Source organism: Triplophysa rosa, linkage group LG21, assembly GCF_024868665.1.
Source record: "Triplophysa rosa linkage group LG21, Trosa_1v2, whole genome shotgun sequence".
Taxonomy (NCBI): Eukaryota; Metazoa; Chordata; class Actinopteri; order Cypriniformes; family Nemacheilidae; genus Triplophysa; species Triplophysa rosa.
In genome coordinates, this window is record NC_079910.1 from 4,498,335 (window position 1) to 4,523,318 (window position 24,984).

The 24,984-nt window shown below is 40.9% G+C and overlaps 2 protein-coding genes across 2 annotated transcripts in view; one reads left to right on the forward strand and one right to left on the reverse strand.

Annotated features, from left to right (window-relative positions):
- Window positions 1-24,984, reverse strand: part of si:ch211-225h24.2 (uncharacterized protein LOC564539 homolog) — a 73,749-nt gene that overhangs the window by 38,004 nt on the left and 10,761 nt on the right. The gene's annotated exons all lie outside the window — the stretch shown is intronic.
- On the forward strand, window positions 2,942-8,253 carry LOC130545335 (tripartite motif-containing protein 16-like). Its single transcript, XM_057319773.1, has 6 exons — window positions 2,942-3,584; window positions 4,148-4,243; window positions 5,072-5,305; window positions 5,452-5,605; window positions 5,745-5,801; window positions 6,476-8,253. The coding sequence occupies exons 1-6, from the start codon at window positions 2,994-2,996 to the stop codon at window positions 6,997-6,999; spliced, it is 1,656 nt and encodes a 551-aa protein (XP_057175756.1). The 5' UTR covers window positions 2,942-2,993; the 3' UTR covers window positions 7,000-8,253.

Sequence of the window (24,984 nt, forward strand, 5' to 3'; positions counted from 1 at the left end):
ATATTTCAGCATTTAATGCGTGGTTAATATATAAAGAAAGTCAGGAATAAGAGCTCTTTCTCCACAACAAACTTACAGTATATTCTAAGTTTCTTAAGCGCTCCCGACAACCTCGCCAACAGCCTTTCAATAATCACCTTAACGCACATCACCTGCCCACTTAAATTTCATTAGAACGCGACCACTCACATTACCTACGGGACATGTTGCCATTTACCTCCGTAAAGAGACTGACGCTATATCATATGTGTGGCACTGCAAAGAGGCTTCTGTTACTAAATAGGTGTTAAAAGGAAACTACCTGTTTTGTGAAAATGATTTCACCTCAGAATCATAGTACACCATCTTAGATTGTCCATCATACAATATCAGGACTGTCTGATGTGGTGTTTTTTAATAAAAGGCCCCTGAATATCCTAAATACAGTTTTTTTTATATGTTCAGATAGGTGTTAAAAGGAAACTACCTGTTTTGTGAAAGTGATTTCAACTCAGAATCATAGTACACCATCTCAGATTGTCCATCCTATAATATCAGGACGGTCTGATGTGGTGTTTTTAAATAAAAGTCCCCTGAATATCCTATATACACTGTTTTTTTCTATATGTTTTCATATGCGTACGTTTAACCGGGTTTATGGGGCGGAACACTTGTTGTGATGTATTGGACATGGGCGTGGCTTATGACATCACACTTGGATGTGGGACGGGTTGGACGTCCACCGCAGGTCGCAGCGAGATGTACTTGCCATGCCTCGGCTCCTGTAGGTCGGTCTAAGAAGTGTCTGATGACGCAGGATGTCCCACTTGTATCGGTTTCTTTACCTGCTGGTTCTTATTGAACTGTTTAACCTTGTTGTCTCATGATGTTTTGGATAATTTAATTTTAATAAAAGTATTTATATTTTTATACCCACGTCTCCTGCCAATCCACTGAATCGAATCTGTGTTGTCTGAGCACCATCGTGCTCTGATTCTCCCTGGCGAGGTTCCAGTGTGGCGTAGTCGCACTATATTACGTTCACTAGCCGTGCCCCTTGCTACATTAATACAGTGTACTGTGCCCTATTTTTACGGATTTGTTTTAGAGTTAATACCCACTTTAAATAATTTAAATAGAAAATATAAAAAATGTCATAAAAAGTGTAAAGGTTTATAAACTAAGAGCCCACAAGAGCATGGTTTAATTGATTTTCTGATTTTTTTTGCAGAGTTTCCAGTCTCTGCATCTCTTGAATCTACAGACAATCAGTTCTCTTCTCTTGTTTGATGATTTGAGAAAATCTCACTCCACCGAAAGAAAAATGGAGGATTTCTGTGAAGAGGAAGTAGAAATGATTCACAATGAGCCATAAATCACATCAAAATCATGACACCCACACAACTGTTTTATAGGGAACAACAAAATATAGCTGTATTTTATTAAATGGCCTTGTCTTTAACGTTAAATGAGAGTGAATATATGCTTAAATATTTCCCTAATAAGTGACCTATTAGTCAGATATGGTGACCCATACCCGAAATGTGACCTCTGCATTTAACCCATCCAGAGAGTAGTGAACACACACACAGCAAGTCGTGAACACACGTACACCCAGAGCAGTGCTCAGCTATCACTGCAGCACCCAGGGAGTAAGTAGGGGTAAGGTGCCTTGCTCAAGGGCACCTCAGTCGTTACCCACCGGCCCTGAGAATCAAACCGACAACCTTCTGGTCCCGAGTCCGACTCCCTAACCATTAGGCCACGACTGCCCTAAAGTTGAGGTTTAAGGACTTTGTACTGTCACGCTTAATAAGAGACTGATGTTTATTTGTGAATGTTCACTAAAATGCAGGAGAAATACACACCTGTTTTGTACACACAGATGCGGAACACTTTTAAAGATCAAATAAACTGTATTGTTATTGAGGTGCTGTGTGCCATTTGCCTTAAAATGACATGTGTAGTGCTTAAGGGCTGGTAACTGAAAGGTTCTTGGTTAGACAAGTTGTGTGACTTCTGGAAAAACTGAAAGAATGTTGCAGATTGCATAGCTTTTCTTGTTTTTGACATATGAGACATACCTCTTCTGAACACGTCTCCTAAATATATACCAGGAAACGGTTTCAGTTTTCCAGTTCAGGGAAGCCAAAGCTTCATAATATCAACCTGTTGTCTGTCTGTGTACATGCAGTGAAATGGCAGAAGCCAGTATTTCATGGGTTCAGGATCAGTTCAGCTGTTCAGTCTTGCTTTGTGTATATTGTAAATAAAGTTTGTTTTCTTTCACTGCCGTCTGCAACTAGGTTCTCCTCTGTCCGTGTGAACCATGACACATATCTGTCTGTTTGTTTGAGTGTTCAAGTAAATGTAAAGACATGAAACTGGATCAAATTAATGAAGCCAGGATCTCTTGTCAAGCGAAATGTGATTCCTCTTGATTGTCACCCCTTCAATGTCAGTAGCTGATGTTATTTATTCATATAAATATAAATTGCTATTTCACATTACTACTGACAGTTCATTTATAGTTTTGTCTTCTGTCTACATTTAATTAAAAAATGTTAATAAAATGTTTAATGAAATGAACTGTTTAATGAAATTGTGAAATTGTAAGAAATTACTTTTTTGCACTTGCAAAATTATTTGAATAATTTTAAGTAATCAATTCAGGTAAATGATTATCTATCGATAATGATTATTACACATGCAAACAATGCAAATTATATCATATACAACACAAATATGAATAATGAATTTAGTTGGTGCTTTCGTTTGTTTTACTTTTAAAATATTTTATTTATAATACACAAACACCAATAAAGAAAATAACTGGAAAGCATTTTAAACAGCAACACCTTGAGAAATCCCCCTTGGTTTCATATTGTCATACTGACACCTAGTAGACATTCAGTATGTGATCGAGCACACGTGACGTTTCTCAAACAGAACCAGGAAACAATTGAAGCTCGAAACAGTTTTTGAAGCGTCTCTGCATTTGTGCAGTCTGTAAAATGGCAGAAGCCAGCATTTCATGGGTTCAGGATCAGTTCAGCTGTTCAATCTGTCTGGATCTACTGAAGGATCCAGTGACTATTAACTGTGGACACAGTTTTTGTATGAGCTGTATTACAGACTGCTGGAATCAGGAGGATCAGAAGAGAGTTTATAGCTGCCCTCAGTGCAGACAGACCTTCACTCCAAGACCTGCTTTAGGAAAGAATGTGATTCTTGCTGAGATGGTGGAGAAACTGAAGAAAACTAAACTTCAGACTGATCGAGCTGCTCCCAGTTATGCTGGACCTGAAGATGTGGAGTGTGACGTCTGTACTGGGAGAAAATACAAAGCTGTCAAGTCATGTCTGGTGTGTCTGAACTCTTACTGTCAAACTCACTTTGAATATCATGAGGAATTTCACTCAGGTAGACGACACAATGTGATCGATGCCACTGGAAGACTTCGGGAGATGATCTGCTCTCAACATGACAAACAATTGGAGATCTACTGTCGCACTGACCATCAATGCATTTGTTATCTTTGTACGATGGATGAACATAGAAATCATGACAATGTCGCAGCTGTAGTAGAGAGGAGAGAGAAACAGGTATGACCTAAACACTTTCATGCTAATGCTGAGAGTAATGTAATAGTATTGCTTTTTAATAATCCTATAATATAATTATAAAGTGATTTTTAGTGACAATGATAAATGAACACGTAGAATATGAACAGTGAAATGTTAAGGAACTTTCCAGTTAATTGTTTAGTATTTTACAGACTGATAGAACTTTATTTGCCTTTATGCTGACCTCTGTTGTGTTGATAAAGCAACAATACGAAAGCAAAACCTTTAATGTGGGGGTGGAAATAATCTATTTACAGTAACCCATGATTCATTCATCCTGAAACTGAAAGTGTCTGAGAAATGTCATTGAATGTTACACTTGTTAAGTATTCTTTACTTTCTCTACTTTGTTCAATCACTTCCTTAATTTTAAAATGGTGATCTGTGCACACTGCAGAACCAGTTCAGTGTCCAAGTCACACTTCACTTAGTTTCCATATGTAATTATTCCATATTTTTTATCATTCTTTTATGTAATTTCACTATAAATAATCTTACATTGATAAAATTAGATGTTTTACTGTTATTTGATTTTCACACAGACAGCTTTGGAGGAGATACAGAGAATTTTCCAGCAGAGAATCCAGGAGACACAGAAGAAGCTTCAGGAGCTGAGAGAATCTGTGAAGTCTCACAAGGTGAGTTTTGATCAGATAAACAACATGCACCTGGTGAAAAACTAACTTTCCTGCCATCAGCCTGCAATACTTGATGCTGACTGAAGTGAATGTTCTGAATCGAATAATTTTCTGTGTGTGTTTGTGTGTGCGTGTGTGTGTGCGTGCGTGTGTGTGTGTGTGTGTGTGCATATGCGTGGGAAGGGTAAACCCTACGGTATGGGGACAAAATGTCCCCACAAATATGGCAATATCTAAAATCCTTGTCCTTGTGGGGACATTTTTTTGTCCCCATGAGGAAACAAGCTTATAAATCATACAGAATTAACTTTTGTGAAAATCTAAAAGAGCAGACAGTTGTGTGTGATTGTTAGGGTTAGGGGGTGGGTTAGGTGTAGGGAATATGATATACAGTTTGTACAGTATAAAAACCATTGCGTCTATGGAATGTCCACATAAAACATGGAAACCCAACATGTGTGTGCGTGTGTGCGTGTGTGTGTGTGCGTGCGTGCGTGCGTGTGTGTGTGTGTGTGTGCGTTCATGTTTGTATATCCCGGTGGGGACCTAAACCTGAATGCACACCAACACATGGGGACTCGTGTCACTGTGGGGACCAAAATTGAGGTCCCCGTGGGCAAACAAGCTTATAAATTGTACAGAACAATTTTTTTTTAAATCTAAAAATGCAAAAAGTTTTCTATGATCTTTAGGTTTAGGGGTAGGGTTAGGGATAGGGGATAGAATATACAGTTTGTACAGTATAAAAACATTACGCCTATGGACTGTCCCGATGGAGATAGTAAACCAGACATGTGTGCGTGTGTGTGTGTGTGTGTGTGGTAACAGCGCTCTGCACAGACAGCAGTGGAGGACACTGAGAGGATCTTTACTGAACTGATCCGCTCCATTGAGAGAAGACGCTCTGAGGTGATACAGCTGATCAGAGATCAGGAAAAGACTGGAGTGAGTCAAGCTGAAGGACTCTTGAAGGAAGTGGAGCAGGACATTGATGATCTGAAGAGGAGAGACACAGAACTGCAACAGCTTTCAGAGACAGATGATCACATCTATTTCCTCCAGGTAACACTGTACAGAACAGCACACATTACAATAATAACGCACTGTAAACAATGCATATGCATAGGGTACAAAAGGTGTAGTGGATTATATTTGTTTAATAGCATTTTTGGCGTGGACATAATGAAGTTTTCATTGCATTGATGTAGAGTTTCCTGCCTCTCTCTACACCTCCAGGATCTACAGACAACATCACTGTCAGTTCTCCCCTCTCTTTTGATGACGTGAGAAATTCTGTCTCTCAACTCAAAGAGATAGTGGAGGATTTCTGTAAAAAAGAGATTGATCGGATATCTGCCAAAGGTAAAAAAACATCAAAGACCAAGACTTTCAGAATTAAGTCCTACTGTGGAATTTTATATAATAAGAAGAAATAAAACACATTTTAATATGAGTATGATGTTACACGAGATTTCATCTAATTGTCACTTTGTTTTCTTAGTTTCGTACAGTGAAAATATTCCCAATGGACTCAATAGCAGAGCAGAGCTCCTACAATGTAAGACACAACATTTACATTGCATTTTAAGATGTGGAAGACATGAAGAGATAAAAATATATAGGCATAAAAAAACGTATTTACTCATTATGAAAATAAATAGGCTAAATTACAAAGTAGTTCATTATTTAATATGTCAATGGGCAATAAAAATGTGATTGTAAAAACTGTTTAAATGAAATATTAATCTGTCAATAAATAGTTCAAATTAAAAAGTGATTTACAAAAGCAACACAAAATACTTAATAAATACGTAGTGCATTAATTAATTTATAAATAAATAGTAAAATCTCAAAATGTATTTGAAAATGTGATGTAGAAGAGGGATACATAATTTGAATAATTTACAAATTTAGCTATAAATACATGTTTTAATCAGTCATTCAAAAAGCCATTCCGTTTACCATTTTGCACTTTCATTTCCCCATGCTATTCCTTTTCCCATTTGCATTTCGATTAGATTAGTCATTTAGCTTATCATGCTTTGGTTCCTCTTAATAGTGCCTGTGCCTATTAACATATTACAGGTCTTACATACACAGTATAGCCTGTCCTTACCTCAAATAAACATTATTATTACACATTAACACATTAATGCTGATGATATGATGAGAAACATTAATATGCAAAGTATGATGAATTTAAGTTAAAATACGTATTTTATCTTTCCTCAGATTCACGTCAGTTCTCTCTGGATCCAAACACAGCACATAAAAATCTCTGTCTGTCTGAAGGAAACAGAGCGGCTACTTGCACTGGAACAGCCCAGCAGTATCCTGATCATCCAGATAGATTTGATTATTATTATGAGGTGTTGTGTAGAGAAAGTGTGTGTGGACGCTGTTACTGGGAGGTCGAGTTGAGTGGGATTGACAGTGTGAGTATATCAGTGTCATATAAGAACATCAGCAGAAAGGGAAATACAGATGAGTCTAAATTTGGATATAGTGATCAGTCCTGGAGATTTTTATTTACTCCATCCAGGTACTCATTCTGGCACAATAAAATACAGACCAATGTCCCAGTAGTGTCCAGTTCTTCTAGAATAGGAGTGTATGTGGATCACAGTGCAGGAATTCTGTCCTTCTACAGCGTCTCTGACACAATGACCCTCATCCACAGAGTCCACACCACATTCACTCAACCTCTCTATCCTGGGTTCTGGTTAAATCTGGGCACTTCAGTAAAACTTTATTAGGTAGCCTATTAACATGACCTATGTGGATTTTTCTTCAAGTAATGTTGTCATATCACAGGTATGAGCTGCAAAATAAGTTATGTGCTATTTTTAATTCTTTAATTAACACATTTGCTTATTATCAATAGTTATTAAAGCGTTTTATATTGTATTATGATGCGGTAATCACAGAAATAATATCTGTCACGGTCCTGCCCTCCGGTTCAGGTTTTCTAGTCTTGTGTCAGGATGGCAGTACCCTTGTGTTTAGTGTGGATAGAGACATGGCATTGTTTGTTTTGCCATGCCATGCGCTCTCTCCGGTCTCGTCTTTGTCCCCACCCTCTCGTTCCCTAATTAGTGATTGTAATGATTTCATTGCCCGCACCTGTTCCCCTCTTGATTTGGTGCCCTATTTAATGCCCTTGTGTTTTCTGTCCTGTGCCTGTTCGTTTGCTATTTTGCCTTGTTCGAAGACATTGCGTCTTATCTTGCTTATCCTGTCAAGTCATAGGGTGCGTTCCACTTCACTTTTAGACAGACCCTTGCAAACTTCCCTAAGCACTTCCCCTCGGGGAATCCCCGCCGCCATTTTGAAGTGCGTTCCACTTTGTGAAGTGAACCAGAGAAGTTTATTTGGACAGACCCTCGTTCCCTCGATTTTCACCAAGGGAGCGAGTCTACTTCATGTGTACACTTCAAGCTGCTCTATATCCCATAATTCAACTTGATGTGACGTCACAGCAGATCGCTCAACTGTAAGTCTATGGTGTATTCATTTTTTTGTGAATGAAACATATAATAACGTATATTACAGATATTGTGAGATTTAATTGCATCATGCGTCTAGCTAGCTTAGCCTATGTTTAATGTCAAAGTTTATATACTACTGATGTTATGAATGTGTAATTTTATTTTTCTCCAATAGCTTATTGTGAGTTCTGGATTTGCCTGTGTCCCTACTGTTTGTATTAATCTATTGTGTACTATATCCTGAAATGCCATGTTGATATACCATGTTGTTTTCAAGTGACACTGAGAGTTACGACTCAAAGTGCCTTTACCATTGCTTTGCCATTGTCTAGTAGGAGTTCTATAAACAGATGTATTTAAAACAAGGAACTCATGTACTACTAAGCTAAGCACAAATTATTAACAATATGTGTTGTGATTTTCCATCCTCCGCATGCCTATGTCTAAATCGGAGCATTACCTCACTTCCTCATTTATCGGATTTATTGGACCCTTCCTCAATAAAGATCTGACTTTGAGTGAAACTACACTTCTGTGTCTGTATCATTCTTGGTCCCTGGATCCAGAGCTTCTGGGTGTTCCATCGACTAAACGACTAAACATTCAACCTAGACAAAAGTTATATCTTAATACATCTAGAGGATTTTTTTTATATATTTTCTACAACAACTGATATGAATTAGTTTCATGCACCATTCTATATACGGACAAAACAGAAGTATTACTTATTGGACCAAAAACTGCTATAAGTAACAACCAAGAATACTGCTTAACTATTGACGGATGTTCCATAAAACCCTCGTCTTCGGCAAAGAATCTTGGCGTTCTATTCTATAGTAATCTGTCATTTGAGAGCCATGTCGCCAACACCTGTAAAATTGTGTTTTTCCAATTTAAGAATATATCTAAACTACGTCATATGCTTTCACTATCAGATGCAGAGAAATTAATTCATGCATTCATGACATCAAGACTAGATTACTGCAATGCACTGTTAGGTGGTTGCCCTGCAGGCTTATTACAAAAACTCCAACTGGTCCAAAACGAGGCAGCTCGAGTTCTTACACGTACAAAAAAGTATGAACCTATTACCCCGGTTCTGTCAACCTTGCACTGGTTACCTATCATCGCGTTAACTTTAAAATCTTGCTTATTACCTATAAAGCCCTACATGGTTTAGCTCCTCAGTACTTGAGTAAACTCCTTTTGTATTACAGTCCTTCACGTGCATTACGCTATCAGGCGTCCTGTCAGTTGGTAATACCTAGAATTTCAAAATCAAGTGCAGGTGGTAGATCCTTTTCCTATCTAGCACCTAAACTTTGGAATAGTCTTCCCTGCACTGTCCGGGAGGCAGACACACTCTGTCAGTTTAAATCTAGACTAAAGACGCATATGTTTAATCTCGCATACACTACACTTCCATAATATAAATCCTCGGAGGGTTTAGGCTGCATTAGTTAGATCAACCGGAACCAGGAATACAACTGATGTACTTGTTGGATCAAAGAGTGCAGAACAGTACTCTACTCTCAGCCAGTCTTGTCTCATTGTTCCAAGGTTACCACATTGAGCAGGATGCAGTTCATGCCCAGACCTGATGGTAGAGCGGAGAATGGGAAGCGGCGACCTGACAAGAGCTGAGATGATTGATCTGGATAAAGAAGGACGCGGTCACCTGACACGTCTTCACCACAAAATTTCAAATGCTATTAGATTATCAATGATAATCTTAAACTATAATTTACCTTATTAGTAAGTTTATTTATTTTATTTAGCCTTGTTGCGCAAGCTCTCTGGAGCTTGTGCAGAGGCAGCAGCTTTTGCCAGAGGGGAACTGGAATCCCCTGGTTGGGCCTGGGTTCTCCTGAGTTTTTTTTTCTCGATTAGAGTTTTGGGTTCCTCGCCACCATTTGCATACTGTTCTTTTGCACTATTTGCCTCGCCGGGGGGGCTGCTTTAGAATTTTAAAGTTTTACTTAATTAATATTGCATATAGGAATTTATAGTCTGTTATATTTGATCTGTGCTTCTCTCTCCTTTATCTTTAATGTGTGCTCTCACTGTGCGTGTGTGTGCGCATACTTGTCTGTGTACGTGTGTGTGTGTGTGTGTGTGTGTGTGCGTGCGCGTCCGTCCGTGTGTGTGTGTGTCTATGTCTATGTGAGTATGTGTGCATATTGTGTGTGTGGAGTGTTTTGTATGTGGGTATGTCTGTCTACTGTGTTTTCACCTTTTTCTTGTTTTTGCAGGTACAACAATATGTCTTATGTACAGCTGCTTTGTAACAATGAAAATTGTAAAAAAAGCGCTATATAAATAAAGTTGAGTTGAGTATACATATGCGAATAGGGGTTTATTTAATAATTCAGCTTCAAAGTGAATACCAAGTGATCAAATGCGTTCCATTTAAACCTTATTCACGAGTTCCGCCTGTAGTGGGCACTCCTGCAACGTAAGCAATGACGCACATCCGAGTCAACGAGACCGAGGGAGTTTGCGAGGGAAGGGCATAAAAATTTGGTCTGGCACCCTCTAGTCCGGTTAGTAAGTGTCAAGTGTTTTATTAGTTAGTCCAGTCCAGTCTAGTGTATTGTTCCTGTCGAGTCTGTGTACTATTTTCTCTTTGACAGTATTGTTTTTACTCCATCGTGGGTCTTGCTTTGTGTTTATTGTAAAAAAAGTTTGTTTTCTTTCACCGCCGTCTGCAACTAGGTTCTCCTCTGTCCGTGTGAACCATGACACATATCTGTCTGTTTGTTTGAGTGTTCAAGTAAATGTAAAGACATGAAACTGGATCAAATTAATGAAGCCAGGATCTCTTGTCAAGCGAAATGTGATTCTCTTGATTGTCACCCCTTCAATGTCAGTAGCTGATGTTATTTATTCATATAAATATAAATTGCTATTTCACATTACTACTGACAGTTCATTTATAGTTTTGTCTTCTGTCTACATTTAATTTAAAAATGTTAATAAAATGTTTAATGAAATGAACTGTTTAATGAAATTGTAAGAAATTACTTTTTTTCACTTGCAAAATTATTTGAATAATTTTAAGTAATCAATTCAGGTAAATGATTATCTATCGATAATGATTATTACACATGCAAACAATTCAAATTATATCATATACAACACAAATATGAATAATGAATTTAGTTGGTGCTTTCGTTTGTTTTACTTTTAAAATATTTTATTTATAATACACAAACACCAATAAAGAAAATAACTGGAAAGCATTTTAAACAGCAACACCTTGAGAAATCCCCCTTGGTTTCATATTGTCATACTGACACCTAGTTGACATTCAGTATGTGATCGAGCACACGTGACGTTTCTCAAACAGAACCAGGAAACAATTGAAGCTCGAAACAGTTTTTGAAGCGTCTCTGCATTTGTGCAGTCTGTAAAATGGCAGAAGCCAGCATTTCATGGGTTCAGGATCAGTTCAGCTGTTCAATCTGTCTGGATCTACTGAAGGATCCAGTGACTATTAACTGTGGACACAGTTACTGTGTGAGATGTATTACAGCCTGCTGGAATCAGGAGGATCAGAAGAGAGTTTATAGCTGCCCTCAGTGCAGACAGACCTTCACTCCAAGACCTGCTTTAGGAAAGTTATCTTTGCCTCAATGTGTACTGCAAATGCAAAACTTCAGCTACAAGTAATGGCAATAATGTTGTGATTCTGCCTCATTTTATCATGTCGTTCTCGAGTTTGTGGCAGAATCACAGCAGGATCCCTTGTTTTATGTGGAGAGAGACGTTTTGGCCCTGTCGACCTTCCATGTCCTTCTCTCTCCGGTGACACGTCTTCTGGCCCCGCCCCTTTGTTTCTCCGTTTAGTTCCCATTAGTGTTGAGTCTTGTCACCTGCCCTTCTCTGTCTCCATGCAATCTCCCCTCGTTAATGTTTCCCTATTTAAGTTCTCAGTTCCCTTTGTCCCTCGTGTTTGCATTGTTGCTGGTCTGTGTTTTGTGCTGTCCTTACCGCTGTGTTTGTTACTATTGTATCCTGAGTGTCTCCTTGCCGTGTGTTTGCCCTGCCTTGCCCTTGCCTACCCTAAACCTTGTTGGTAAGACGTGTGTCGCTCTTTGGTCAGTTTACTTTTTTCCCCCTCGTGGGAAGTGTTTTGTTTTGCATTTTTGTTTTGTTACTGTGTCCCGAGTTCGTGTTTTGATTATAGTTTACCCCATTGAGGGTGTTTTGTTTGTTAATAAAACTGTTAACCACTTCACCGCCTGTCTGCAATTGGGTTCTTCCCCTCACCGAACCTGACAAATAACTTATCCGCAAAGTATTTGTATTACAGTCCATCATTCCAAAGTGTCACAACCAGGACCTAACCTGGAAGTTATTTCAATAATTAATGTAATAGTAGGCCTAACTGCATTACACAACAGAAACATGAATGTATGCATTATTAAATATACTTCAAATATACTTTGCTTAGTTATTTTCAACTGCTAACAAGCATTGTTCAAAACTTAAGCCACATTTTCAAAACTCTTCATACATTCTGCATTACCAACATGACTGTTGACCAAACAGTTAACCACCGAAACTCACTCAGACCAACAAAATGCTTCATATGTCTCAAAATAAGCTCGTTCCAACATAACACTGGCAACAATTCTCATTCAGAAAAAACACATTTCATTCATAACACACTGACCTAAAAAACACTAACAACAGGGAACATTACAGAAATTATTCACTTTTATTTTTAAATTGGAATGAATTAGTAGGTTATATAGAATAACAACTTGTCACTTTATTGAATGTACTATAAAACAATTCAATATGAAATGCTGCAATTTCATTTTTTTAATATAGTACAAGTAATTATACAGTCAAGAGGTGAAAAATATGGGGGGAAATCCTGAAATTCCAGGGCTGCAATGATAATTAATGTAAAAACAATAAACACAACAACATGTAGTTGTTCGTTTGTTGTAAATTACTTTGAAGGTTCAAGTCCACTCTCTCTCTCGCATTTGGCCACAAGTTCTCATTAACATCACGTCTGATGTTTTCTCTGGCAATGCATCTTTAAGAGTACAGTGTGAATATCTAATCCTACGCTGACAGTCTTCAGGAGAAATGTCTTCACACTCACATTCATGTATGTAAAGTCATCTAATCATGTAAATGGTGGTCATAAACCTTTCCGGAAAAAAAACCCCATTCATTTTCTGAATGATATAATATACAATATGTATGTCAAATATATTTTAAAATAATTACTGCAGAAATGCATGAAATTGGTCATCATTTTGTTTGAATGTGTTTTTAACTATTTTAAAAGCAGTGTGTTAGCATTTTAAAAATGTGTTGGAAAATATATATAGTGTTTTACAGGTTGTAGAGTATGAATGACGAAAGTATTTGTGAATTTTGAAAAATGTGGTAACTAAGTGCATTTTGTCTGAAAGCAACGAAAGAGATGGTCTGCACAGACTTCTGTTTTGCTGATTGTGTGAAAATGTGGCTTCAGTATTGAACAATGCTTGTTAGCAAAAAAAAACTGTAAGATTAACCACTTTCACTTTATTGAATGTACAAAGAATGAAACTGAAATGCTGCAATTTCCTTTAATATAGTACTAAAATTACTGGGAAAAAGGGGGGAAATGCTCAAATTCGAGGGCTGCATGCACCATTGAGGTCTCCGAGGTCCAGACATCGGTAGTTTTGTCGTGAATTTTAAAAAAAAGTTTTTGGTACTGCCAGTTTAGTAGAAAACGCCTAGATAACTGATCTCAGATCTGATCTACCTCAGCCGTTTAACAGCGCTCTTAAAGGAGTCATATTGCACGGCTAAAACGAATATTATTGTTTGTTTTAGATGTAACGCAATGTGTATACACCATTTAAAGTTTAAAAAACGTTGTATTTTCCACATAACGTGCATGTTTGTATCTCCTCTTTGCCCCGCCTCTATGAAGGTATTTTTGGTGCAAAACTACTGAGCACCTGTGAGAGTGGAATTTGTAGTTGTAGAGGTCGGCCACACATGTGTATCAGTAAATTTGTAGTCAAAATTTGAAGTTGCAAACTTGTAGATTTTTTTCTCTCTCCCGCAAACACAACACAACAGTTACACCTTCTTGAATCCTTCAGTGCAAGTGCACAAATCCAATTCTACAAATCACAAACTGAGATACTCGTGCACTCACATTTTTTGCTACAAATGCTGCAGTAAATATGGTGCAAAACACATTCACACACCTGCACCAAAAGACGTGCGTTCACAGACGAGTTTTGCACATCCGCAAACAGTATGTGAATTCATGCAATGAGAGTTGAATGCTTGTCAAATATTTTCTCACAAATTAAAGGTTTTATTCTTGCACATTGTTCTAGCACAAACACAAGAGCATAACTACAACTGCTTGAATCTGCTGCTGCGAGTCTCTGACACAAGTTCGCACACACTCTCATTTTGCACCACATATCTGTGTGATATATGGTGCAAAAGTGATTTGTGCATTTGCAGCCAAACGAGCTAGTTTTGGCGGCCAGCAGGTGGCGCCCTAACGCGCAAGTGAAAAACTGCGAGAATCATCCTGAGCTGCTTTATTTTCCTGAAATCACTAATCGTAATAGAGTACATTGGTTTAGTTTAAATAAGTGTGCTGGTCAGCTACGTTGACAATCCCTTATGAAAATTACAGGCCTACAGTTAAACAAACAAAACACACGTTTTTCTTACAGTTAAAACAACAACAAAAATATGGTTGCTGTAGTAAAACCATGATTAGTTTTCGTAAGGGATTGTCATGTAGCGGACCAGCATATTTATTTAAACTAAACCAATGTACTCAGAGCCGATCCTGCCTATACGCAGACTACGCAGGTTGCGTAGGGCCTCTAAACCACCAGGGGGCCCCTTGAGTACCGAATCAAAAACACTATTGTAAACAATTAAGACGCTATTTTTATAATTTGTGGATCCAACTTTAGAGGCATTATTTGGAAATTTCCTTTTAGTACTTAATTTATTTAATGACTGTGACATTCTTGGACATCAGTGCGGGGCAGGGAATGACATGCGCGTGATGTGCTGCTGATGTCCCTTGCCATGGTTTTAAACGGCGCCATCCGTCTGAACCGAAAAAAAGGTAAACGCCAACAACGCAAAGTAAAAGAACAAGAGGCATGTGTTTTCATAGTATTTTAAACTCTTGTTTAGTTTTTGCCAAATTATGCAAGAACGTATTTACAAATTAAGTATTAAGTATGGACACACTTAAGTTCGTTGCTTGAGGTTGGACGTTTGATATTCGTGAATTTAGGGACCGTCTCCAAAGTTACATACACATTAATACACGTTTCTAACTTCCGTAGCATTTAAAGGGGATAACATAGACCACAAAACCAGCTCTACAGTGTTCATGTAGGTGTCAGCTATGCACACCTTTTGATTTTTTATATTTATTACAGCAAACTGTGAAGTCAAAAGTAAATATTGCCATGTGTTTTGCTGTGTATATTATACCCATCTACTATATGGGTTCCTTCAAAAGATATACAGTATATTTACAGCTCAATAGAGGGAATGATTTACAGGACTAAAACAACTACATTGTTCATGTGAGTTTCCGCTATAATGCACACCACTGCAATCCACTGCATTTGGTTTCCCTATGATAATATGTAAAAAATTTAGAGAATTATTGATGTGTTTTCGTATACTTGGCTTTATTAATTAAACTATATTTATCATGCTTTATTTTTGTTAATCACTCATTTGGTTAGAAAAACACACCACTTATAGTTATGCCACACCACATAACGTTATAGTTTTTTTTACAGCTAGATGGTTCCAAGCCACATGTTAATTAAGGAAAATAATAATTTACATGTCAAACAAAATGTGAACTTTATTTTAGAATTAATTGTTCTTACTGTCTGTTTAATGTTTTTTTATCTTTCAGTCTTTATTCGTTTAAGTGTGTTAATTGATTTATATTTTTTATTTCTTATAGTCTACAGCTATGTTTATATATTTACTGCAGCATTTGTAGCAAAAAATGTGAGTGCACGAGTATCTCAGTTTGTGATTTGTAGAACTGGATTTGTGCACTTGCACTGAAGGATTCAAGAAGGTGTAACTGTTGTGTTGTGTTTGCGGGAGAGAAAAAAAATCTACAAGTTTGCAACTTCGAATTTTTACTACAAATTTACTGATACACATGTGTGGCCGACCTCTACAACTACAAATTCCATTCTCACAGGTGCTCAGTAGTTTTGCACCAAAAATACCTTCATACGCCTCTCTGAAACGCGCTGATTTTTTACAAAGCTCATCGCTTTGAAAAGCGAGGTGTGCTATGATTGGCCACTTCACCAGTGCGTAGTGATTGGTCAAATACTGCAAGCATTTCACGGAAATGTAACGCCTCTTACCATATTCGGAACATCAGGTTCCAAAGCAATTGTACTGACAGGCGATACAATGAGATTTACAATTACGCCCACCTTAACTACGTGTAGATTTGGGCGGTCTTAGTCAAATCATGTTACGAACTGACGTAGATTTGTGGGGGTGTGGTTACACGAGGCGTTTCAGGCAAGTCTGGTTGAGCATTTGCTTTTAGATAGAATGCATCTTTTGTTCCCACACTTTCATTTGTGCAATTTTACGTGTCTAATACATGCATGGGCAACTTATAACACACCAAAAACACAGAAAAACATGTACATCCGCCACATGACCCCTTTAAGTTTACCTATTTTTAATAAAAACCCAAGTGTTTGTAACTTTTGTAGCTGCATAAAAAGTTAAAGGGACAGTTCACTCAAAAATGGAAACCTCTTACCTTTATGTAGCCTAATTTCAAACCCAAATGCATTATGATCCTTTATGAAAGACAGGTTGTATTTCAACCTGTTGTATAAAAGTATCAATTGACCATGTGTTTACTTTCATTACTAATAAACATGAAAAGACAGAGATGGATTTAGCAATTGTTATGTAATTTGCACTCCAAATGTTTTAAATCCACATATGTAGACAGTGCTCAAATTGAATCAAGTCTTATGGGGGTCCTCACCATAATACTTTTTTTGGTGGGGGTTAGCCTCGCAATATACAATTTATACAAAATACACAATATATTTGATCATAATATGCATAACTATATACAATTTATTAAAAACAAGCTTGCATAAAAGAACAGGCTTTTACTGAATTTTGGATCAAATCAATGCAGGCTTGGTGAACAGAAATGACTTTTGAACAGTAGTGTAGGTCCAACAGGTAGTGTTGTATTTGTAGATGTAGTATTTACTATTTTCCCTAAAAACAACTGGATGATTGACACTTTGTGATAATAATGTTTGTTCCAAAGGACTTGTTTAAATGCAAGAAACTAGTTTATTAGATATTAAAAATATAAATTGTGACAAGAGCGGCTATCAGTCTGTGCGTTAGTGTTGTGGGGATTTTTCAACGATTTCAGTGCAGTTTACATAGTTATGTCCAGTAGGTGGCGGCAAAGGACTGTTATGAGTGAGTCTGTCAGTCAGCAGACTATTCAACATTTCAGTCCAAACGTCTGCTTTATTCAGGAACTAACTATGGCTATCCATGTCAATCATAGCTATTTCAAGAGTGAATCCCGCATTTATATGCTGATGTAATTCTCGAAACTTTGCAGCGTGTATGTGGCCGTTGGTCTTAGCAGCATGAAAAACAAGTGTTATACAATTCGGAATGGATTACAGTATACTGTATATAGCACAGAAACCGCACAAGGAGCACTCACTTTATACTAATTATTACTAAAAAGCTGTCACTCATCTTCATCGAGATCTCTAGCATCCCAGAACCAGGCCTAATAATAATTTACGCAAGGAATACAAAAGCCCCGACATGGAGTTGATAAATATAGTGGAAAGTTATATAGAGAGAGAAAATTACCCCTCAAAAAAGTAGAAGCTTCCTCTTCCCGACTACGAGTGAAGGTTTATTATTCTCCATTTTTTCTAAAGTTAGCTTCACCGGAGCGACGCCAATCAAGCAGTCATGTCAACGATGTCCTGCGCTTAGCGGTCTTTAGACGTTGGGCGGGGTGTTTAAAATTTAAAGAGACACGACAACTAGCCCTGCCCATAAACAAACTTAATATAATTGTTGTAAATTAATTCACGAAATTTACCATATCCCATGCATGAATTTAATCACATTTGTCATTATCATTTTTACTCAAATAAAAATATCCGAAGGGGGGCCCTAATGCCTTATGGGGGGTCCCGGATCCTCCCAGCCCCCCTTCAATTCGAGCACTGTATGTAGATCAAGAAAGTCATTTTTTTGTTTGGGACAAATTCAGTTTTTGGAAAATCCTGTGTACGGCCCTGGCTGCATGATTGTTTAATGATTTGGTTATGTTATTTCCTTTTATACTGTTTATTTTAACCTTCTGCTTTCATATTCCTTAAATGATTTAATACGTTTTGAATTGGGCTACTGTAAAAAAGAAAAAAATTAAACATATCAACAACATGTTTAGTTGTTCATTCGTTGTAAATTACTAGTCCTCCCTCTCTCTTGCATTTGCGTATAGTGTTTTGCAGGTTGTGGAGTATGAATGACAAGTGTTCGTGAATTTTGAAAAATGTGGTCACTGAATGCATTTTGTCTAAAAGCAATAAAAGATTATCGAGATTAATTAAAAAATATTATTACTAGTCTGCACAAACGTCTGTTTTGCTGAATGTGTGAAGAGAATGCTTGTTAGCAGTTGAAAAAAACATAATCACTTTCTTAATTTTAGTAACTTTATAAAATGTTCATCACTCTGTGTACTGTGTCATTTAGTTCCCTTTCTGTCAGTCTCTCGACATTGTGTCAAACCGACAGATGGGGTTTGACTTGAGAACCTATCATCTTCTTACTAGCTTTGAAAGGGCCAATAAAATTGGTGAATTAAATTTTCATGCCGGATTCCGCCCCGGATATCCGGGTATAAAAGGGAGACGACGTGCTGCATTCATTCACCTTTTGTTCTTCGGCGCCTTCGATCTTATGATCCAATTTATGATCTACGCTGATCTTCAAATACTGCTGGATTCATACGACGTGGTTCAGCGGACTGTCCCTTCTTGCAACGACTTCCCCTGGGCGTCTTGGCAGTTCCAGAGGTATTTTCTTTCTCTAAAAGAGCTAATTTCTCCAGCGTGGCATGTCCCGCTGTGCTCGTGGGTGCAACACACTCAACGAGGAAGGGGACGGACACGATGTCTGCCTCAAGTGCTTGGGTGCCCGGCATGCTGAGGCAGCCTTCGTGGATGCGTCCTGCCTGCCCTGCGGGTGGATGGCGATCCAGACGTTGCAGTCACGGGTGGCTGTGTTCTTTATGACCCAGCCACCACCTCGTCTGCTTCCCGTTCCGTGACAGCAGCGGCTACGGCCCTGCCGTCCACTACGGCAAGCAGCAAGGGTGATATGGGGATTACTGTGAGCGTTAATCCGTCAGCCACAGGCTCGCGGACCGTTCGCGCCCCGTCTCGCTCGTCTGACCGTTCCCCAGGAGGCGGTCCCACCCCGTCTTGTTCCTCAGCAACATATTCGGAAACGGTGCGTGATGATGATGAGATGTCCCTTGCAGCATCGGAGGGTGACTTACTGGCATCCGACCCCGATGATTCCTCGGAGCTCCAAGCCGTGCCCGGCCCCGGTGCCATATTTCCCGGAAGTGCATGAGGAACTCGGTAAGACCTGGAACGCCCCCTTTTCGGCGCATTCCCGTCAAACTAGTTCTGTCACCCTTACTTCCCTCGATGATGGGGCAGCTAGAGGCTACGTCGATGTGCCCCAGGTGGAGCGTGCCATCGCGGTACATCTATGCCTGCAGACGGCGGCCACCTGGAGAGGTTGACCTAAACTCCCGTCCAAAGCGTGTACGTTTTCGGCATCTCTGGTGTCGAAAGCTTACACTGCTGCTGGCCAAGCTGCCTCCTCTCTCCATGCCATGGCCATCCTACAGGTCCACCAGGCCAAGGCGTTGAAAGAGCTCCACGAGGGTAAGACAGACCCAGCGCTTATGCAGGAACTCCACACCGACCTCGCCCTATGGGCGACCAAGGTGACCACGTAGGCCCTGGGTCGGACGATGTCCACACTTGTGGTCCAGGAGAGACACCTCTGGCTTAACCTTGCGCAGATGCGTGACGCCGAGAAAATCCGCTTTCTCGATGCACCCATCTCGCAAGGGGGGCTGCTCAGCGATATTGTCGAGGACTTCTCCCAGCAGTTATCGACAGTGAAGAAGCAGACGGAGGCCATCAAGCACATTCTGCCCCGCCGCGACTCGGCCGTCGAGATCCTGTGTGGCGTCTGCTCCCCATCAGCCCTGGTCCTCTTCGACGCCGGCTCCGGCACTCCCCACCCAAGCGGTCCCCTGGATCAAGACGTCAAGTTTGGAGTGTAGCCTCCTCGTGGGCACTGGCTCAGGGTGCCTCTCTGGCAGACATCTGGTCTGGCTACGCCCAACACCTTCGCGAGGTTCTACAACCTCCGCGTGGAACCGGTGTCAGCCCGAGTCTTGCATGGTACCAACAGTAGAAAGACCGGCGACTGGTAGGGCGTACGCCTGCAAAAGCACCTTCCCCTGTCATAGGTGGGTCAGTGTGCTATTTCCGCCTCACTTCTTCCCCCACCTGGTGAAGAATAGGCATTTCATCCATCACTAAGCACTTCCTGGTGGCGGGCTGGGCAGAGCAGCCCTACCTCCTCAGGCTGGGTATCACCTGAGTTATCTAGCGTATAGCTCTAACCGGACCTAGTGCCCCACACGTAGTAACCCCCCAAACAGGGTTGTTCCGTCTGATGTATTTTCATGTTCTGGTTCCCAGGTTGGTAACCCATGACCTCCCCTAAGTGGGCCTCCACCTCTTGCGGTACTCCCTTACAGTCCGCACATTCCTCCCATGAGTTCTCCCCTGCCGCGAGACCATGTTGGTGTCTCCACTGAATTCCTCCCTATGGTAGGAAGTGGCCTCCGTAGCGCATTTCCTCAGCGAGAAAATAGTGCTTCCCCAATGGCCCTTACAGTGCCGGGCGGCTTCTCGCCGTTAGAGAAGGAATGCCTCTGCCCGTGACGGCCGGTGGCAGGGGCTTCCCACCTTTTTCAAAAGCTCTGGGACCCCCTACCTCTCCACTGGATGGTTACAATTTTGAGCTAGCGCTCACGTCTGACACACCCAGGCCAGTCAGCGTCGCTTCGCTAGAGATTGTGATGTGGCACAGCGCCGTGGCGTTTTCGATAGGAACCCCACCTGTCGGTTCGACACAACATCGAGAGACCGACAGAAAGGGAACGTCTTGATTACGGATGTAACCTCTGTTCCCTGATGGAGGGAACGAGACGTTGTGTCCTTCATGCCACAACGCTTGCCGCCCGCTGCAGCAGTCAAGAAATGCTCTCAGGCTCCTCAGCCCAAAAGGTGAATGAATGCAACACTCCGTCTCCCTTTTATACCCGGATATCCGGGGCGGAGTCCGCATTGCAAATTTCATTCGCCAATTTTATTGGCCTTTTCAAAGCTAGTCAGAAGATGATGGTTCTCAAGTCAAACCGCATCTATCGGTTCGACACAACATCTCGTTCCCTCCATCAGGGAACAGAGGTTACATCCGTAACCAAGACGTTTCCCTTTGTTTCATATTTGCTTTAGATTTATAAGTCATTATACCCCACCTACACTGATCAAATTTAATGTTTTACTGCTATTTTTCCACGCAGGTGATTTTGGGGGAGACACAGATACAATTCCAACAGAGAATCCAGGAGAAAGAGAAGAAGCTTCAGGAGCTGAAAGAGGCTGTGAAAACACACAAGGTGAGTGTAGAGCAGTTTAACAACAGGTAGCCGGTGTTAATCCTTGCTTTCGGTCCTCATGCCATGATAGGATGTCCTGCTTGTGGCTGTGTCTGAAATCACATATTTTGACAGTACATACTGAATTAGATGAAAAAACCCCTACAATATAAGGCATTAACACACATTCTAAACTTTTTAATCATGTAATGTGACCTACCAGCCAGTCTCAAGGCAGTTCGTGGCATAGGCACGAAATTTGGAATCTATTGATGTGTGTTTATGGACACAAATTTCACCCTTTTTTCGTTTCATTCAGCACAACTTCGTTTTGTGTCACTGTTTTTTTGTATCTGTATTGACTTTCAATACACAGACCACGTGTTTATGTACATTTAGTATATATAACCTGGTATCAAAAGAAGTCATACAAATTTTAGGAGGACAAGGCAATGATACCCTAACCCGCCCGCCACCCCTAAACCTAACATCACAGTGGCAAAGTCAAATCATAACAAAACATACGAATGAGATCATAGGAAATGAATAGATTACAGTTCATGACAATGTTATGAATTCCCGTGAGACTTTATTGAATATACTTATCTGTACCTATATCACTTACATTTGAAAAGAAGCAACTACTGTACCTCACAGTTTTTAACTTTTTAAACTTATCTCCTCTGCTTCCATGGCATAGATTAGTATATCCATCCAATGGATGAATACTGGCAAATCTTGGTAGAAGCAGATGAACATCTGGGTATTTCTCGTGTGCTGGTTTTTGCATATACTGTAGAGCAGTGGTTCTCAAACTTTTTTGGGCCAGCGCCCCCCTATCCATTTTCCAGGTCCCTTACCGCCCCCCACAAAAATAATGGGCTAAATGTCTTCATAATAATAATAACAATAATAATACATTATTTGTTATTAAAATTTAATTTAAAACCCATGTCACTGAATTGGGATAATCGGTTATCTCAATAAATGTATATTTGTTTTGTCTCGTGAAATACCAATAAAAATAAATAAAAAGCATGTCACTGAAAGTCAAATAACAGATTTGATTGGCCAGTTGGAATATTACCATACTTTCCCAATTAGTAAAAACGATGTGAAGTAGAATGTTTGAACTTAGTTTCAATACTCTCCTAAATGCATTATAAAAACCTAAAAAGCTGCTTATATTCACCTCACTTAGGTGTGTAATTGTGTGTAAGTTTATAGGCCTAAATGTGTGTGCTTCCATCAGAGGTATAGTACAAGGGTTGTCATTAATAATTTGTGTTCATAATTAGGCAAATGAAAACAATGCAATCTTCTTACAAGAATAAACAGTTACTACAATATAGAAATTATTGGATGTATTTATATTTTATTATCTTGAAATAGTCCAAGCAGTGTATATTTTGGGATCAGATATGACGATGATTAGATACGTAGATAATTAATATCCTACCCAAAGATGATTACAATATATTAGGCTAATATATTAGTTTATGCATAAACTGTCATGGCTCTGCTTCCTTAGTCATGTTTTTCTTGGTCCTGTAGCAGAGCCATGACAAAGTCTTTGGTTATGTGTGGAGAGAAACATATTGTTGTCCGTTTGACAATAATATACGTTCTCTCCAGTGTCTTGTCATTGGCCCCATTCCTCTCGTTTCCTTGTGATCTTTCCCTGAGTGTCCCACACCTGCCCCGTGTAATTATCCCTCGTTTGTCTTCCCTATATATACCCTCTTGTTTCTTTGTCTTGTGCTCGTGTATTACGTTGTGTCTACGTTGCGTTGTACTGCATTGTGTTAGTGTTCATGTTCGTGCTCTCACCCGTGTTCCTGTTCCTTGCCCTGTTCGTGGTTTGTGAGTTTTGTGCCTTGTATTATTTAAGACGTTTGGTCGTGTCCTTTAGTTTAGTTTATTGTTCTTGTTTTCATTTTGCCCCCCCGTGGGAAGTCTTTTGTTTTATATTTCTTAGTTCTGTTTTCCCCCATTGTGGGTGTTTTTGTTCTGTTTTTGTTTTTTGTATAATAAATATATCTGTTAACCCCTTCACTGCCTGCCTGCGCTTGGGTTCTTCTGCCAATTCGTGACAGAATACACGAGCCATTCAGAACCCAGCGGGCAGCAAGATGGACGGCACGGCGTCGTCCTCACGGTCCGCTCAAGCCCGCTTGCTGCTAGGTTTCCGCCAGGGGAACTACGGGAATCGGGAGTTCGCCGGGGCATTCTCGCGGTGGCTGAGAGGTCTGAGTTCAACGAGGCAGAGTTGAAGACGATCTTCAACTGCTGCCTCACTCAGCGCCTCACCCCGTCTGAGAAGAGGCTGCTGGGTCCCCTAGGGTCTCAAGCTGGCAAAGTGGTCACAGCGGTTCGTGGCCAACCGCGGACGATCCCGGGTGTGGGTTCCACGTGGCGACTTCCACTCCGCGGCTCGATCACGCCGAGAGGGCCTGACCTGACGTTGCCGCTGACCGGGGGGAGCGAAATCGGTTACCCGTCCGGCTTGAGCTCCACACGGTCCCCGTATCACATTCTGTGCGCAATGCAAGCAGCGCAGGTAGGCGAGCGAGGAGGGAGGTGGATCCAGGGGATGACGTCGAGCGTAATTCCTCCCTGACGGAACTCCCTCCGGTCACCCACGGATTCGCCAAGTCGGCTATGAGTCCGTGGGTGCAGGTGCTGTGAGAAGGAGGGAGAGGCGCAGCGGAGCGAGAATCGTCCAGAGCCGGTGCAGCCGGCCGGTGCTAGCCGGGGCGTCCAGTCCCCGAGTGCGTGCTAAGCCGATGTCACTGTCCAGTGTCCAGTCCGGGGCGGCTCAGCCGTGAGTCCAGTCTCCGCCAGGTGCAGCGGCGCATCCGTTGTGATCTCAGTACCAGAATCCGGTGCAGCCGGCGTCCAGTCCGGTGGTCCAGCCGGCGTCCAGTCCAGTGCAGCCGGTGTCCAGTCCGGTGTCCAGTCCTGTGTCCAGTCTTGTGTCCAGTCTTTTGTCCAGTCATGTGTCCAGGCCTGTGTCCAGTCTTGTGTCCAGCCCTGTTTCCAGTCCGGTGCAGCCGGCATCCAGTCCGGTGATCCAGCCGGCGTCCAGTCCGGTGATCCAGCCGGCGTCCAGTCCGGTGATCCAGCCGGCGCCCAGTCCGGTGATCCAGCCGGCGTCCAGTCCGGTGATCCAGCCGGCGTCCAGTCCGGTGATCCAGCCGGCGTCCAGTCCGGTCGGCATCCAGTCCGGCGTCAAGCCCGGTGATCCAGCCGGGTCCAGTCCGGTGTCCAGCCGGCGTCCAGTCCGGTGTCCAGCCGGCGTCCAGTCCGGTGATCCAGCCGGCGTCCAGTCCGGTGATCCAGCCGGCGTCCAGCCGGTGTCCAGTCTTGTGTCCAGTCTTGTGTCCCGTCTTGTGTCCAGTCTTGTGTCCAGTCTTGTGTCC